Raw genomic sequence first — 19,228 nt, 5'->3', positions numbered from 1 at the left:
CGCTGCTCCTCCGCTTCTCAGCACCCGACAGCACGGGGCACCCCCGGTGAAAAGCGAGACTGACCGGAGAGGCTGAGGCTGAAGTCGGCAACTGGTCCGGTCCGGTTCTGCTCCAGTTCGGCTCCGGCGCTCCAAGCACGAGAGACGAAGAGGCTGAAGATATCCCTGGGCAAGTTCTGCTCCGGTCCGGCGGCCCAGTCTGGCAGCGCGGTTCTGCTCCGGTCCGGTGGCCCAGTCCGGCGGCGCGGTTCTGCTCCGGTCCGGCGGCGCTTCAAAGCACCGGAGCGTCTCCTCCAGGTGAACACAACAACTCCACGGAGGTGGATCGTCCTTTAGTAAAAGTAACGGGCTGCTCACTGAAGCTGAGACCGGCTCTGTTGAAGACGAATTCCCCACAGCCACCTCGGTTCGGTTCTGGTCCAATTCGAGGGACCCAGGTACACTTCCCCCCCAACCTATGGAGACACCACGAGGGCCAGTCCAGCTGAAAACGAGCGAAATACCACCCGGCGATATTTGTCGGAACCAGGTAGAACCACAAAGGTCCAGATAAGAGTTCGTTGAGGTCCAGAGAGAGAGAGAAAAAAACACCGGACCTTCGTGCGTCGACTCCCCAGCTCGAGGGGTCACCTGGCCGGCAGGGTGCGCTCAGAGTGACCGATGGGGGGGGGGGAGCGGCCGATCGGTCCTGGGCCAAAATATTTTTTGGACGGTCCCGTCCGGCTCTCTGAGTCACTGAACACCGAATTCGATTGGAAGGAGGACCAACTTTAGTCCAGTTCGAAAAACGGGTCAGTTTGATGATAAAAGACTGCAGAGAAGCCGGAGGGAGCTGCTGTCCATCAGCTCGCCGGAAGTGAACTGAATAAATAGAACAATAATAGAATAGAACAAGTATAAAATAGAACAAATAGAACAAGAATAGAACAATAATAAATAGAATAGACTATAACCGTTAAAAACAAAACAAAACCATCCATCCATCCATTATCTTTACCCACTTCTTCCATTTTGGGTCACGGGGGTCGCAGGTGCCCATGTCCAGCAGTCACTGTGCGAGGGGCGAGGTACACCCTGGACGGGTCGCAAGTCCATCATAGGGTCACATAGAGAGAAACAAGACAAACAACCATTCACTCTCTCACTCACACCTAGGGACAATTTAGAGTTACCAATCAGCCTAACATGTATGTTTTTGGTCTGTGGGAGGAAACCGGAGTACCCGGAGAAAACCCAGGCATGCACGGAGAGAACATGCAAACTCCACCCAGAAAGGCCCCTGGACCGGGATTTGAACCTAGGACCTGCTCGCTGAGAGGCAGCAGTTCTCCCAGTTGCGCCACCGTGCTGCCCACAAAACAAAACCATTAAAATATATTTTTTACAAAGTTAACCCTCGTGCTGCATTCAACGCCAGTGAGTACTAATTTGTTTCAAGATGTGATTTAAAAACACAGATTTGTAGCCTGTCAGTTGATTCTACAGTTTGGGCACTACAATTGAAATAGCCAGTCACATCTGTGGACCAGACTGGACCTCGGGACAACTACAAGCACATTATTATTAGAGCTGTGCAAGGGGGCAGCTGTGGCTGAGTGGTTAGAGCAGTCATCCTCCAATGTGAGAGTTGGGGGGTTCGAATCCACCAGCAGTCACATGTCAAAGTGTCCCTGGGCAAGACACTGAACCCCTCATAGCCTCTGATGTGTGTACCATCGGTGTCTGAATGTGATCTAAAGCACTGATTAGTCTCATTAGAATGATTTGTTCAATTAGCTTTGTAGAGATCTAGTAGAGTGCTGTATGAATGGGTAAATGAGGACACAGATTGTAGTGTAAATCGCCTTGAGTATCTTGAAATAAAATAGAAAGGCGCTATATAAATACAGTCCATTTACCATTTAGAGCTAAGGGATCTGGACTGCACCTAAAGCTGCATGAGGTCAGACAGATCTATAAGAGCCTGTCCATTCAGGGCCCTGTAAGTCATCAATAAAATCAAAATATCAAGTCTAAAAATTGTTCTCTTCAGGTCGAGGTTGAGGTTCTGCCTCAAGTGGAGGAGTTCAATTATCTTGGGGTTTTGTTCACGAGTGAGGGAAGAATGGAGCGTGACATTGACAGATCGATTGGTGCAGTGTCTGCAGTATTGTGGGCTCTGTGCCAGTCCATTGTGGTGAAGAGGGAGCTGAGCTGTAAAGCAATGCTCTCTGTTTATTGGTCGATCTACGTTCCTACCCTCACATATAGTCATGAACTCTGGGTAGTGACTGAAAGAATGAGATAGTGGATACAGGTGGTTGAAATGAGTTTCCTTTGCAGGGTAGCTGGACTCTCCCTTAAGGTCATTTTCACACCAGATAGTCCGGTAGACTCGGTTCGGTTTGGGACCAATATTCATGACATTTTGTTTACATTTGAGCTGGTGCGTTTGCATTCACACTGCACTGTGCAGTCGAGTCAACCTGTTGAACCAACCTATTCCCCCGCTCGCCTGTGGGAGCGCTGCACCAAGAACTACTGAAAGAAATGACACAAAAACCTCTGAAGACACGTCTTCTTCTTCTTCTGTAAATAAAAACAAAAATGAGGTGGCATCAAGTTTTAGCAGTTTTAGGAGTTATATTTTGTCCTTTTTCAAAAATGGACTTAGCATGAGCAGAAGATGAGACAGAAGACCATGGAGAATATTGTTTTTCCACACAAGGTAGCTGATGGCTCCATATAAGGTAAGAGAAATGCGTTTTTGTTTGTCCTGCGGAGCGGGGCCTGGTCTGTTTGCATTCACACTGTACTTAAACTGCACTGGAGTTCTCTTCTACCGGACCGAGACCTAGGTTTTAGCCCGGGCCAGAGTTCGCCTTTTTGTTCCGTGACAGAGTTCGATGGTGCGTTCGCACCTCCCTAAATGAACCAGACTTTCTAGGAAAACGAGCTAGAGTTCGATTAAAGCGGACTAAACAGGGCTGGTGTGAATGCACCCTTAGAGACAGGGTGAGAAGTTCAGCTATCAGGAGAGACTCAGAGTAGAACCACTGTTCCTCCATATCAAAAGGAGCCAGTTGAGGTGGTTCAGGCTTCTGGTAAGGATGCTTCCTGGGCATCTCCCTGGGGAGGTGCTTCGGGCATGTCCTACTGGGAGGAGACCCCGAGGAAGATCCAGGAAACACTGGAGAGACTATGTATCTCAGTTGGCCTGGGAACACCTTGGGGTCCTCCCAGAAGAGCTGGAAGAGATGACTGTGGAAAGAAATGTCTGGACATCCAGTCCCTGCTCAAAATGCTGCCCCCGCAACCTGACTTAGGAACGAGCAGAAGATGATGGATGGATGGACGGATGAATGGATGGATGGAATTCTAAAACTAACAGAAAACAAGTAAAGATAAGCGAGTACTGGAGAGATGTTCATGCAGATTTATTTGTGTTAAAGGTCGAGCTGCATTGTTCTGAACTAACTGCAGTCATGAGAGGCCGGCCCGGCTAACACCGTTACCATGAGAGTTACTATAATCTAGCTGGGAGGTAATAAAAGTGAATCGCTAGTTCAAAGTCCATCCATCCATTATCTTTTATCCGCATTTTCCTTTTCTGGTCGGGGGGTCAGTGGTTCCCATGTCCAGCTAACACTGTGCGGGAGGCAGGGGACACCCTGGACAGGTCTCCAGTCCATCACAGGGACACATAGAGACAAACAATTATTCACTCTCTCACCTGGAGACAATTTAGAGTTACCAATCAGTCTAACATGCATGTTTTTGGTCTGTGGGAGGAAACTGGAGTACACAGAGAAAACCCACACATGCATGGAGAGAACATGCAAACTCCACCCAGAAAGGCCCCCAGACTGGGATTTGAACCGGCCACACCTAGTCTGTATGGTTTACCTAAAATCCACAAACAACGTGTACCTTTAAGACTAATTGTTAGCATGATTAACTCTGTCACTTACAATGTTTCCAAATATCTGGGGACAGAGCAGACAGTGTCTCCACTAACTCAGAAGCCAGCAGAAGGAGAAATCCCACACAAGACAGACTCTAGAGCAATGTGGATATCCTAACTGGGCCTTCCTGAAAGCAGAGAAGAAACCCAAACAGGACTCCAGTCAGCCATCAAGTGAAAAGGAGGAACCCAGGCCCAGACCATTCGTCATTCCGTATGTTGCGGAAGTATCAGAGAAACTGAGACGTTTATTTTCTAAACACAACGTCCCAGTGGCTTTTAAACCCCAAAATACATTACAGCAAATACTGGTTCATCCCAAAGATCCAGTCCCCCGGCACAAACAGAGTAATGTTGTGTATGCTGTTCAGTGTCAGGAGGGCTGTGATCAGTCTTGCATCGGGGAAACAAAACAGCCACTGGCCAAAAGGATGGCCCAGCACAGAAGAGCAACACCATCAGGCCAGGACTCAGCGGTCTACACTCATCTCCAGGCCACCGGTCACTCGTTCAGGGATGAAGATGTTCACATCCTGGAATAGAGAGGAACGATGGTTTGAGAGAGGAGTAAAGGAGGCCATTTTTGTGAAAAGAAATCCTTCTATCCATCCATCCATCCATCCATTTTCTTCCGCTTATCCGGGGTCGAGTCGCGGGGGTAGCAGCCTAAGTAGGGAGGCCCAGACTTCCCTCTCCCCAGCCACTTGGGCCAGCTCTTCCGGGGGAATCCGGAGGCGTTCCCAGGCCAGCCGAGAAACATAGTCCATCCAGCGTGTCCTGGGTCTTCCTCTGGGCCTCCTTCTGGTGGGACGTGTCCGGAACACCTCACCAGGGAGGCGTCCAGAAGGCATCCTAAACAGATGCCCAAGCCACCTCAACTGGCTCCTCTCGACGTGGAGAAGCAGCGGTTCTACTCCGAGTCCCTCCCGGATGATCGAGCTTCTCACCCTGTCTCTAAGGGAGAGCCCAGACACCCTGCGGAGAAAACTCATTTCGGCCGCTTGTATCCGAGATCTCATTCTTTCGGTCACAACCCAAAGCTCGTGACCATAGATGAGGGTGGGAACGTAGATTGATCGGTAAATTGAGAGCTTCGCCTTTTGACTCAGCTCTCTCTTCACCATGACAGACCTGTACAGTGCCCGCTTCACTGCAGACGCTGCACCTATCCGCCTATCGATCTCACGCTCCATTTTTCCCTCATTCGTGAACAAGACCCCAAGATACTTGAACTCCTCCACTTGGGGTAGGACCTCCTCCCTGACCCGGAGAGGGCACTCTACCCTTTTCCGGCTCAAGACCATGGCCTCGGATTTGGAGGAACTGATCTTCATCCCGGCCGCATCGCATTCGGCTGCGAACCGCTCCAGCGAAAGCTGTAGATCCCGATCTGATGAAGCCAATAAGACCACATCATCTGCAAAAAGCAGAGACGCAATCCTAAGGCCACTAAAACGGATCCCCTCAACACCTTGGCTGCGCCTAGAAATTCTGTCCATAAAAGTTATGAACAGAATCGGTGACAAAGGGCAACCTTGGCGGAGTCCAACTCTCACTGGGAACAAGCCCGACTTACTGCCGGCGATGCGGACCAGGCTCTGACACCGATCATATAGGGACCTAACAGCCCGTATCAAAGGGCCCGGTACCCCATACTCCCAGAGTATCCCCCACAGGGCCCCTCGAGGGAAGCGGTCGAACGCCTTCTCCAAGTCCACAAAGCACATGTAGACTGGTTGGGCAAACTCCCACGCACCCTCCAGGACCCTGCTGAGAGTGTAGAGCTGGTCCAGTGTTCCACGGCCAGGACGAAAACCGCACTGTTCCTCCTGAATCCGAGGTTCGACTATCCGACGGACCCTCCTCTCCAAAACCTCCAAATAGACCTTACCAGGGAGGCTTAAGAGCGTGATTCCCCTGTAGTTGGAACACACTCTACGGTCCCCCTTTTTGAATAGGGGGACCACCACCCCGGTCTGCCAATCCAGGGGAACTTCCCCCGATGTCCACGCAATATTGCAGAGTCGCGTAAGCCAACACAACTCTACAACATCCAGAAAAGAAATCATCCATCATTAAACAGGGGTGTTCATCTGTCCCCCTCTTACAATGCTGTTATTGCTAGTATCACTAGCTAGTATCACTCAGTCCTCTGTGAATAGTAAACAGCCATCAGGGTGCTAATGATCCATCGTTAGGCTGATGGTCCTTCTTGATCATGTGAGCAGCTGGTTTTGGTTGTCAGCAGCAAAACTGGTTGATCCACTCTGAGAAGGTGCTATTTATAAGACTGAGCTGAATACAGCACCTCAGACTGAGGAAGTCTTTTGGATGAAAGACGAAACATTTCTACATTTTTTTGTTGTTTTGCTTTGTTTTGTTTTTTGAATGTCCAGAGGACCAGATTTAACTTTTGCATCTTTAAAGATCTTTAAACCTTTTCACTTCTTTTGCTTTTTGTGCTGCTCCTAATTAAATTTTTTTACATACGTGAAATTTTACCTGAATATGCACACTTAAGCTAGTTTTCCTAAATCCTAACATTCAATTACTGCCTCAAAGTTGTGTAGGTCATCGTTTCTGCGTTCACTGAGTTTTTACAAGATTATTCTCCGTATTTTTCTAAATCTACAGTTCTGTTTACTTTCAGGCACATCTGTAACTTTATCTATCATGAACTTAAATGTGATGCTCCTTTTTTTGTTTTGCTGTTGTTTTTTTATTGTCATTTTGACACAGTTCTAATGTAACCAAGTGTTTATGATTATTTTCCCTGCTTGGACTGTGTTTTATTGTGAATTTGAGCAAGTGTGATGACTTTTCTCACTGGTGACAGAGAAGTTGTCGGGCCGGAAGCTGAACGTGGCGGAGGTTACCCAGTCAGAGATCGGACAGAAGCAGAAGCTTCAGACCGTTTTGGAGGCTGTCAACCGTCTGCTGAGGCCTCACGGCTGGAGCATTGAGTGGAGCGTGGACAGTGAGTTATAACGCTGAGTCCAGGTGTTTGCCTAAAGTCACGACATGAGTTTCTCCCCAGCAAAGGTGGAGATCTCTTAAAAACCCCAGAATGATCTGACTTGAAGCAACGGAGTGAGAGCTATCTGAACTTTTTGTGTTATAGTGTAGGTCAACAAAATAATGAAACTTTTTTTTTTACTGTTTGTCTGTATCAGTAGATTACTTTATGCCTCCAAAATGTCAAGTTCTTTTAACGTTTGTGTATGACATTTGGAAAACTAAATAGCTTCTTAATTTCTTGAGGGATGAGTGCCATACTTTCCGCCGTACACATCGCACCACCGTATAAGTCGCATCAGTCCAAATATGTCTAATAAATTAGGAAAAAACATAAATTAATCACTTTGCCACATAAGTCACATCTATTATGCGTCATTGCTAACCACCTGGAAATGTGGGCCGGTGTTGTGCCAAAAATTGATTGGCTACCAAATGGCGGCCGAGGGAGCATGCACAAGAGGACTTTAACAAGAATTTAACTAGATTAACACTTGAAAATAATTATTGGTTTGCTTGAAATTATAGTAAAGGTGTGTCTTAGTTGAACTTTTCCTTAATAAATGCACTTTGACGGTCAAATTAGCTAGTGGTGTAGTCTACATTTTTGTAGCGGGTATACTGTGCTTAAACCAAAGTACACTGATAGTATAATGTAGTCGTCTATTTATTTTGGCTTTTTTAAGCATATTGAACACAGAGTGATGATTTGCTGTGCATTTCTTCAAAATGTAACAAGATAACCACCTAAAATAATTATTTGTTTGCTCGACATTATAGCAAAGGTGTGTCTCAGTTGAACTTTCACCTGGGTGGCGTGGCGAAATGCAGCTGATTTGATGTTTTCTCCAGGAGTTCTGGAGAGAGACATAGGTGGTTTGTATGGCAAGCCAAGTGTCTCACTAATAGCCACTTTTACCTATTAATGAGACACTTGGCTTGCCATATCAGTCAAGGGCCCTTTAGCAGCTGAAAATGATAGTGTTCAATATTTTCCATGTCAGAATGAATGAAATTGTCAGATCTCAGCCAAAAGTTGGGTTATAAATATGGAGAAAAAAACGTGTCACTTCAGTGTATAAGTCGAAGGACTTGCAAATTTATGCAAAAAGGTGCGACTTATACAGCGAAAAATACAGTAATTCTGTTCAGGGTTTAAAATAATAAGAATTTTTACAGTAAATAAGGATGTGCTCTTTTTCACCCAATAAGCTGTGGTGTTTTCCAACTGGTGGGCCTTAATTATCATTGTCTTCACAGCTATCCATTCAAAGAACCTGGTGGCAATCGTTTACCTTCTGGTTGCTCTTGCCATCCACTTCCAGGCCCCCATCAGATTACCTGAGCATGTCTCTGTCCAGCTGGTGGTAGTCAAGGTAGTGTATTCCACCAACGTGTCCAACCAGTTAGGAATGGAACAGATATGTACTGGTACCTTTCTTTTTGCACAATAAATTTGATTTTGTGTTCAGTAAATCACTTTAAACTCATTTTTAAAAAAAGCAGTAATGAAGAAGAATTAAAAGCACAAATATAATCTGAAATTGAAAGTTAAGCAAAAATGTGTTTAATAGTATTGCTAGATTTTTATTAAAGGTTCCTCTAAGCGGAGAGGAAGCCAGTTTTAAACAGTAATATAATAAGGTTTCATAATTCATGGGTGGGCAAAACTTTAGTTCAAGGGGACTTAAAGCTAAAAAGGTCAGAAGGCCAAGCTTGAAACTGAACCACAGAAATCCTTTGTAAACCTTCAGATATTGTACACAACATCACATCATCTGTATATATACAGTCAGTAAAAGTCTTGTCTCTTACATTTGTTGCATATTAGTAGACTGATTGATTTGCAGGAAGATTATTAAAGGTAGATATAGAGGAAAAACTTTCAAAATGCATTTTTTTATTTTTTTTTTGCCATTGATAAATAATTTTCAGCAAAGTTGGCATGTTGGACAGACAGTCCAAGGGTCACTTCTGACCTTCAAGCCAAACTTTACCCAGGTGTACCTTAGAATGAGGTGAAAGTTATTTCTCAGCTCACAATTATGGGTGCCTGTGGCTGAGTGGTTAGAGCAGTCGTCCTCCAATGCAAGAGTTGGGGGTTTCGAATCCACCAGCAGTCACATGCCGAAGTGTCCCTGGGCAAGACACTGAACACCTTGTTGCCTCCGATGTGTGTCCCATCAGTGTATGAATGTGATAAAGCTCTGATTAATCTCTTTAGAATGATTTGTTCAATTAGCTTTGTATAGATCTAGTCGAGTGCTGTATGAATGGGTAAATGAGGACACAGATTGTAGTGTAAAGTGCTTTGAGTATCTCGATAAGATAGAAAGGCGCTATATAAGTACAGTCCATTTACAATTCAGAGACTTGTTTTTCTTTCTGTGCAGAAGAAAGAAGGAATCCTGCACACTGCTCTAGTGACCAAGGAGCTGACGAGCACCACAGAGTAAGAGTTTTAATTAGTCATCCTCATCTTTTACAACATTTGAGTGTAAGCTGTACAATTTTAATGTTTGACAAAGTGAGGAAAGGACAAAGAATCTACGAGAAAGAATTGGAAAAATTATATATGTATATATATATATATATATATTGTTGTTGTTGTTGTTTTTGGTGTTCTAGGATGATGCTGGGACGATTTGGTGAGTGACGTTATGAACTCACTTTCATGTAACAAATTATTTAAAACACAGCTTTAATTTGGTAACTCCCTTTACAAACAGTCCACAGAAAGAAGTTCAGCAATTAGAAAAAAAGGTGTTGAATCACTATTTGAAGTAAAGAACTTATAGTTAGAACCACAAAATTTACAGCAAACAATTCTGTAAAACAGAAATAATCAATACCCCCAAATCAAGGTCAAGGTTCCCTATTGTCATTCACACCACATGTGGTACATATGGTAGAATGAAACTGTGTACACAGGGTCCCAGTTACAGCCAACAAAAGTATAAAATGTAAAAGAAAAACGTAATAAGATCTAAGATATGAACTAAGAATATGCTACAAACTTAATAGTGCAAAAATAATATGTCGAACAACAGCAGCCCAAATATTGGAATATCCATCTATCCATCCATCCCATCCATTATCTTCTGCTTGTTCCAAAGTCGGGTCTCGGGGGCAGCAGCTTGAGCAGGGAGGTCCAGACATCTCTTTCCACAGCCACCTTTTCCAGCTCTTCTAAGAGGACCCCAAGGCGTTCCCATCCTGGGTCTTCCCCGAGGTCTCCTCCCAGTCAGACATGCCTAAAGCACCTCCCTAGGGAGGCGCCAAGGGAGCATCCTTACCAGATGTCTGAACCACCTTAACTGACTCCTCTCGATGACGAGGAGCAGCGGTTCTACTTTGAGTCTCTCCAGATAGCTGAACTTCTCACCCTATCTCTAAGGGAGAGTCCAGCTACCCTGCAGAGGAAACTCATTTCAACCTCTTGTATCCACGATCTCATTCTTTTTGTCACTACCCAGAGCTCATGACCATAGGTGAGGGTAGGAATGTAAACTAACCGGTAAACAGAGAGCTTTGCCTTAAAGCTCAGCTCTCTCTTCACCACAACGGACCGGTACAGAGTAAACAATACTACAGATGCTGCACCAATCTGTCTGTTAATCTCATGTTCTATTCTTCTCTCACTTGTGAACAAAACTCAGAGATACTTGAACTCCTCCACTTGATGCAGAACCTCACCCTCGACTTGAATAGAGCAATCCACCCTTTTCTGACTGAGGACCATGACCTCAGATTTGGAGGTGCTGATTCTCATCCCAGCCGCTTCACACTCGGCTGCGAACCGCTCCAGTGAGAGCTGAAGATCACGGCACGATGACGGCAACAGGACCACATCATCTGCAAAGAGCAGAGATGGAATCCTGAGGCCACCGAACGCCACCGAACTGGACTCCCTCTACCACCTGACTGCACCGAGAAATTCTGTCCATAAAAGTTATGAACAGAATTATGACAACGGGCAGCCCTGGTGGAGCCCAACTCCCACCCTGCAGGGGTCTGACTTACTACAGACAATGCAAACCAAACTCTCACACCACTTGTATAGAGACTGAACAGCTCATAACAACGGGCCCCAATCCCATACTCACGGAACACCCCCCACAGTGTACCCCGAGAAACACAGTCGAAAGCCTTCTCCAAATCCACAAAACACATGTAGACAAGATGGGCAAACTCCTATGACCTCTCGAGGACCCTAGTGAGGGTAAAGAGCTGGTCCCGTGTTACACGGCCAGGACAAAACCTGCATTGTTCCTCCTGGATCTGAGCTTCGACCAGCAATCGGACTCGCTTCTCCAGTACCCCTGAATAGACCTTACCAGGGAGGCTATATAAATATTGGAATATCTAACATCAAATCTAATTAGTTAATTCCACAAAGAGAGTACTTGCATAAAAACTGCAACTCATAATAACGAAAGTACATTTTGGATTTTAAACAAGTAGTGCCCCCCCACACACAAAAAAAAACAGACCTCGGAGCAACTTAAAAAACTTACAATAGTTAGCAAATTTAAGACTAGTTTTCAAGTGAGAATAGCAAAAATGATTACTTTTTAAACACACAAAAAAACGATTTTCTCTCAAATGTAGCATCTTCTGGTATTTCCAGTACATATGAGGTTGGTGTTGATTGTCAGTGCTGAAATGACTCCAACACTTCAAAAAGGGTTATCTGTTTGTAGTTAGAGCCGTTGTCATGATCTTGAATTGTATTTTTTTCCCAACAGAGAGGGATGCATTTGACACTTTGTTGGATCACGCTCCTGAAAAGCTCAATGTTGTCAAATCGGTAACACAACCTCACTGACATCCATGCGCAATATGTATTTCAGATTTTGTAGGAATTAACATACATTTGTATTTTTCTAGTCACTTATCACCTTTGTGAACAAACACCTAAACAAGCTGAACTTGGAGGTTACTGAGCTGGAATCTCAGGTAAGAAAATAAAATGTTCTCTGTCAGCCCAGTCAACTGATTGTTTATTATTATTACTGTCTCCTTAATGCACGTTTTCTTTATTTAAGTTATTTTCTGTAGATGACAGTGGGTGTGTTGTATTTAAGTTGTATTTTAGCTGAAAGTGTGTGAAGATGTGAATAAATGTGTGTGTGTTCAGTTTGCAGATGGAGTGTACTTAATTTTACTGATGGGGCTGCTGGAGGATTATTTTGTACCTCTGTACAACTTTTTCCTGACTCCTGAGAGCTTTGAGCAGAAGGTTTTTTTTTATCTTAAAAATGTACAAAACTTAAAGATTAAAAAATAAAATAATAATAACTTATATTTTTGTTTCCATTTAGGTTCACAATGTAGTGTTTGCCTTTGAACTGATGCAGGACGGAGGCCTGAAAAAACCAAAAGCAAGGCCAGAAGGTATTTTAATATTTTATTACATATTTACAACACCAACTACGAAGTGAAACTTTAATTTTCTCAAGAAAATTTAAAGTAAGATAACAGAACTTTATGTACAGTTTAATTTCACAACCCATCATTATAAGGATTGTCCAGTAGGTGGAAACCTTGTCCTAACTTCTAAAACCAGATCATTCATACTAAATAAAAAAAGAGAACGATCAACAAAACTGAAAGATTCAAATATGGCCTTCCAACCATATTTCATATCAGAGACATATTTATCACATAAAGAAGTTAATGATCCACATATAAGTGGTTTTGTAGTTTGATTACACTAAAACAGTCAGAACTCTTATTGCTACAGTTTTGTCACAATGTATGGTGACATAGTTTTTTACTGACATGCCTTTTATTTCATTTTAATCATTTTTATTTCCACACAATGCTTCATCTGTTGCTCTTTTTTTCCTCAAAAATGTTTGTGTTCTTTAGTTTTTCAAAGCCTTGAACAAAGGTGTTGCTGTTGTCTGTCTGTTGCACGTAACACAGACCTACCATATTTTTCACTGTATAAGTTGCAGTTTTTTGCATAAATTAGTATGCCTGTGACTTTTACAGTGAAGCGACATATTTACGTTTTTTTTCCCCATATTTATAACCCGAGTTTTGGCTGAGATCTGTCGATTTCATTCATTCTGACATTGAAAATATTGAACACTACCATTTTCGCCACTAGAGGGCCCTTGACCAATACAGCAAGCCAAGTGTCTCATTAATAGGTAAAAGTGGCTATTAATGAGACATTTGGCTTGCCATATAAATCTACTTTCGTCTTGCTCCGGAACTACTGGAGCAAATGTCAAATCAGCTGCATTTTGCCGCGCCAACCAGGTGAAATACAGCTGATTTAACATCAAAGTTGTCAAGTGATGGGCATTTCACGAGAGGTATGAAGTCAGTTCTCATGACCTAAAATAAGGTTAAGAGCAGTATAAACCACAGATCGCTGAGTATGTGTTCTAAAAAAGCAAGAAAGATTTATTTACTGAAACTTCTAAAAAAAACGGCAAAGGTTTATTTACTGAAACAAATCTAAATAATAGTATGTAACAGTGTGTGAAGTCTTTCTAATATACTATGTGTTAAGAGTGTGAAATCAGAATCAGAATAAACTTTATTGGAATTGCACCGAGGTACAACGCGAATATGTATGTACAGTCGTCCGAAAGATGGGCGGAGTGCACAAAGCTGCAACTACAGGAGAGCGCAGCCATTTTATCCTTATCAGATAATAATCTTAGATAGGAAAAGGGGGAGAAACATGAGGGTAGATAATGGTATTACAAAAAAAGATCTTTCACATCTTGTCTATCGGGACACGATTTGAGACATCAAAAAACTCTACCAGCAATCACAATTAAAACATGATTACATTTGCATTTGACATCGAGGTGTTGAGATTTGTCCATGAGCTTTTTTTCAGATCAGCCACAGTTTCTGAGGATGTTGTTTTCAGCCAGCAGTTCTGATAAGCTTGCACAGAAAGTTCTTGGGGGTGGGGGGGTGGGGAGTGGGGGGGGGGTGATAGATGAAGCTTTTGTCCTTGGGTACTCATGTCCCAGGAGAAATTTGATAGTCAGCCTGTCTCCGAGGCCATTGGGAGTCTGATTCAGATAAGCTTGATTTTTGATTTTCTTCAAGCAGACAGCTATTTTTCTTCAGCCTTGAGTCCATCTGGGTGTTCTGGTTCCGAAAAAGCCTAATTGTGGGATTCCATTCCACTGATCCATGCTATGAGTCTCCTTCAAGGTCGAACCCACCACACTGACGAGTCCCAGAAGCCACAGGTGGTCTGCGATTCTCAATCGCCTCCACCTTACGGTTAAGCTCGTAGACCAGACGATTTAAAGTTCCCACAGCGAGGAACAGACCTTCACACTGACACGGAAGCTTTTCCATGGCCAAAACTGCTCCTGCTGTCTTTTTCAAAAGTCGATAAAACAGAGCCCCGCCGATGCCAAAAAGCAGAGTCCCTGCTATCATAAGTCCAAATATGTAAACGTCTTCAACATCCTCTTGAGACAGGACTGTAATGCACATCGATTGCCACACTCCCCACAAATCCATGATGTACCCCACAGCATGAGTCTCAGCTGGACATGTCAGTTCCCCAGGACCTTGTCACTTTGATGAAAAAATCTTATCAATAGAGTTGAACGCCCACAATACCAAATCTATAATCTTCTTAATTTATGTTCGGGAGATGAGACCCAGGCGCTTCAGACAGACAGAGAGCAGAGCAGGAAGAAGGAAAAAAACGGGGGAGGAGAAACAGTAGCTGCCACCTCGATCAGAGCCTGGGAGGGAAAAAAAATCCTATGAATTAAGACTTAATCAATCAATGTTGAAGACATTATAGCGCTTAAATTAAGAGATTATTGGGAAATCTTATATGGAAAGTGAATTAACTTTAAATGATTAAGAATAAATTAATTAGTTACTGACAGTGAAGAAAATTGATAGTCAAAAGGTCAAGTTAACAGCTTAATGTTCGTGTGTCAAGTCATCACAGGAAGTGGAAGTCTGAACAGATGGCCAGGCCAGTAGAAGAAAAAAGAGGAAGTTATCTGTAGAAAAAGTGGAAGCTTTCTACAGAAAACAGGAACAAGATACCTTAAGTGAAGAGGCTTTCTCAGAAAAAGAGGAAGCTCTCTGCAGAAAAACAGGAAGACGGACCTAGTGGCAGTCAAAGATGATTTTAGCAATGACAGTGACGTTGAACGTGTGATCTGACGTTGTAGAATAGTCCGTATCCAGGATTGTTGCTATGCAGAAATTACACAATAAGCAGACAAATGTATAAAAAGGCTCAGCATTAACGATCGAGGCTGAAGCACTTGGAGAGTTTTAAAGGACAGTTTATTGACACATTCAGTAACTAAAGGGAACTTGAAGCTCCGAAGAGGAAAATAATTTTTCTCAGCTCAGCCTGGACCTGAAAGCCAACTCAAGTTTCCAAGATTGGATTTTATTGAATGCAGTATGAAACATTCTTCAAAAGCAACTGAGGGATGCTTGTCACCAGCTTCATCATTCAAGGATCCCCTTTGACAAGGGGTCTTCGAGAAGAGATGGTATGACACATACTAATAGCTGTCCTAAAATAAAATAAAATAATTAAAATCGCTTATAGCTATATATACTAGTAGAATGTTAGGACTCTACAACATTTTGAGTTATTGGGATTTACTCGTTATATTAATTTTTTTTAATACTTTATTTTTGATGAGATTTTTATACAAGGCAAACCATAACAACAACAAAAAAATAAAAAATCACAACAAGGACAATAAACAGCACTCAGAACAGAGAGGTCACCAAGGGAGGGGGACAGCAATACATCACAAAAAGATAAAACTAAAACAGGTAGATTTTTAACAAACAGGTTACAATGTATGTAAATTACATGAAGAGTCAAACAGGTAGAAATTTCTTTCCAGATTTACCAAGACCTGTAAACCACTCAACACCAAACCCCATTTACCACCCCGAATAATGAATTAATGTCACTCAACTTACTTTTGGGTTCCTATATATTAACCATTTCAACCAATATTTTTTAGTTTTGTTTTCCTGGAGACTTAGGGAGAAGGTAAACATTTCCATTTCACATATTTCTTCTACAGTGGCTGACCAGTCTCTCATTGTCAGTGAGCTCCCACTAAGCCATTTTCTTGTTGTAGATTTCTTTCCTGCTACCAGTAGTATTTTCAAAAGGTACTTATCCTGAAAGTTGAGTTCATTTGGTAAATTACTTAGATATATCGTTTGAAAATTGTGCTCGATTTCAAAATCAAGAATTACTCTTGTCTCTTTGGTTACCTTTAACCAAAAAGGATAAATCAATGGGCAGCCCCAGAAAATATGAAAGTGGTCAGCCATCACATTGTTACATTGTCTCCAACAATGCCCAGCTTCAACTCTGCCGGTCTGAGAGAATGCTCTTTTGGGGGTTATAAAAAACCTAACAATATTCTTCCATGAAAATTCCCTCCATTGTCCTGAGCTAGTGGTGGTGGAGTTCGTTTGGCATATGTTCAGCCACACATCCTCTGTCAGCATTATTTTTGCCTCCCTTTCCCATGTATTTTTAATATATAATGTTGATGTTTTTTTATTGGCTTCTAAGCACGCATATAGTCTGGACAGTCTCTTCTTATAAGATTTACCTTTATAAGCATCAATAAAGATATTAATGAGGTCCTGATAATTTTTTCCAGTATTTTAAATGGTAAATATTTTTTTTCTTGCTATTCTATGGTGAAACCAGACGTGTTTTCCCTCTCCCCCCCCCCCCCCCACCCGCTTCCCTGCTGCGCTCTTTTGTCCTGTGAACCCTTAAAAAGCCTCTTTTCCTCACCCCTCCCTTCCCCAAGGCCGTGGACATGTAACAGAACCTCAACTGAGCTGAAGATGAACGTCACCTCTTATCTGGACAATGGCTGGGGGGGGGGGGGGGGGCTCTGGACTATGCTATGACTTTCCCTTAAAAATTCAATGTTTTCACCGCCTATATGTACATGTATAATGTCTGTTTATGTTGCTTTGCTGTGGTAGATTTTTTTGATGCCTCAAATTGTGCCCCATCTAGGACACGGTGTGAGAGATCTTTTTTTTATACCGTCTCTCCTCATGTTTTCTTTCCTTTTCTTATCTAAACAAAATATTATTAAGAATAAGAAGGCCGCGCTAATTATTTATAGCCGCAGCTTCGTGCACTCCGCCCGTCTTCGGATGACTGTACGTACATATTCGCGTTGTATCTCGGTGCAATGCAAATAAAGTTTATTCTGATTCTGATTCTAAATGGACTGTACTTATATAGCGCCTTTCTATCTTATTGAGACACTCAAAGCGCTTTACACTACAATCTGTGTCCTCCTTTACCCATTCATACAGCACTCTACTTGATCTCTACAAAGCTAATTGAACAAATCATTCTAAAGAGACTAATCAGTGATTTATCACATTCATACTCCAATGGGACACAAATCGGAGGCAACAAGGGGTTCAGTGTCTTGCCTAGGGACACTTCGGCATGTGACTGCTGTGGGGTTCGAACTCCCAACTCTTGCATTGGAGGACGACTGCTCTAACGACTCAGCCACAGCCGCCCGAATATTCTTATTAAAGTGATGCCTGAGCAGCAAGTATCTGAAAAAGTCTCATTTGTCAAGGTCAAATTTTTCCTGCAGTTGTTGGAAGCTTTCCATATCCGTTACAAAAGAAATCACACAGTATGATGTAATGCCTTTTCTAGTTAGTTGATTGAATTTTGAGTCAAGTTGTACTGGAACAAAGTCCCCATCGTGCTCAATCCATCTTAATAACCGAGTTTTCCTCTCTAAAAATGCGCTGCGGAACTCTCTAAACCAGATGCCAAGAGGGACTTTTGTAGAAACACACAACTCATCTGAATATCAGTTCTTGAGGTGTTTATCCCCCAGCAGGGCTTGCAGGGGGATGTCAATTTGACTTAGTTCTAATTCTTTACATTTTGCTTCATACCCCTCTTCACACCAGTAAACCGCAAATTGCAGTTGAGCTGCTCTGTAATAATTTTCCAAACATGGGAGTGACATTCCTCCTTTATCTCTAGGTAATTGTAACATTTTATAGCATACTCTTGGTTTCTTATTTTGCCATATAAACCTGGAGATGATCCAGTTCCACTCGTTAAACTGTTTGGTAGGAATTTCTATTGATAAAGATTGAAAAAGGAACAACAGTTGAGGTAGAATGATCATTTTTAGGGTTTCTATTCGGTTGTACAAATCGAGCGTCAGGGGAGCCCATCTATCCAGGTTATTTTTTTATTTTATTAGTCATAGTACCATAGTTTGCTTTGTATATTTTGGTTAAATTTTTAGTAATATTAACACCTAAATATTTCATGGTTTTTGTTTTCCAATTAAATTTGAACCGATTACTTATATCCTCTTGGGGCGAGTAATTAAAGCTCAGGGTCTGAGTTTTTCCCATATTTAATTTATAGCCTGAATAAAGTCCAAATTGGTGGAAGCAGGACATGAGGTTAGGTAGACTGGCATCTGGGTCAGACAGGGTCACCAGGACATCGTCGGCGTATAGACATAATTTATATTCTCTTCCCTCAAATATGATTCCCTTAATTTCTGGGTCATCCCTAATTTTTTGAGAAAGTGGCTCTATAACAAGTGCAAAGAGAATTGGACTCAGAGGGCATCCTTGCCGGCATCCTTGTTCCAGAGGGAATGTGCCTGAAAGGCCATCATTTATTTTGATCTGGGCTACTGGCGAATTGTATATTGATTTTAAACAACTTATGATTGTATTATTAAAGACAAACTGCTATAAAACCAGATATAAGGAGGAGGCGGAGTATGCATTTACGTGAGTAAAAGTTGGTGCAGGAACTGTACTGTTGTAAATAGCTCATGCTCGAAGGCTTTGGAGCAAATAACAGTGAAATGTCGGCCACATTATCTACCCCGCAAGTTCATGGTGACTTTCATCTCTGTCGTTTACATTCCTCCGGACGCTAATGCTAATGAATCACTGCAGGAGCTACATGATATCATCAGCTCGCTGCAGAAAAAACACCCCGAGGCTCTTTACATGGTAGCCAGAGACTTTAATCACGTGAATCTAAAGGACTGTCTCCCAAGCTTTTATCAACATGTGGCGATTCCGACACGTGGAGACAACACACTGGACCGTGTTTACACGAACGTAAAAGATGCATACAAAGCCGAACCCCGCCCCCTCCTAGGACTGTCAGACCACATCTCAATCTTCCTGGCTCCTGCTTACATGCCCCCGCTGAGATGCTCCAGACCGGTACAAAAG

General features: G+C 42.8%; 1 protein-coding gene across 1 annotated transcript in view; it reads left to right on the top strand.

Annotated features, from left to right (window-relative positions):
- The window catches only part of parvb (parvin, beta), a gene marked incomplete in the record, with an annotated part of 80,718 nt that overhangs the window by 35,780 nt on the left and 25,710 nt on the right, over positions 1–19,228 (top strand). The window contains 8 exon segments of the mRNA XM_037683646.1: positions 6,780–6,920; positions 8,219–8,334; positions 9,352–9,410; positions 9,587–9,606; positions 11,707–11,768; positions 11,849–11,917; positions 12,099–12,200; positions 12,283–12,355. Of these exon segments, the coding sequence (XP_037539574.1) occupies positions 6,780–6,920; positions 8,219–8,334; positions 9,352–9,410; positions 9,587–9,606; positions 11,707–11,768; positions 11,849–11,917; positions 12,099–12,200; positions 12,283–12,355 (642 nt within the window).

This window comes from Nematolebias whitei, chromosome 10 (assembly GCF_014905685.2).
Source record: "Nematolebias whitei isolate Nwh7 chromosome 10, NemWhi1, whole genome shotgun sequence".
Taxonomy (NCBI): domain Eukaryota; kingdom Metazoa; phylum Chordata; class Actinopteri; order Cyprinodontiformes; family Rivulidae; genus Nematolebias; species Nematolebias whitei.
The sequence above is the reverse complement of the archived record's forward strand: the minus strand, read 5'-3'. Positions and strand labels throughout refer to the sequence as shown.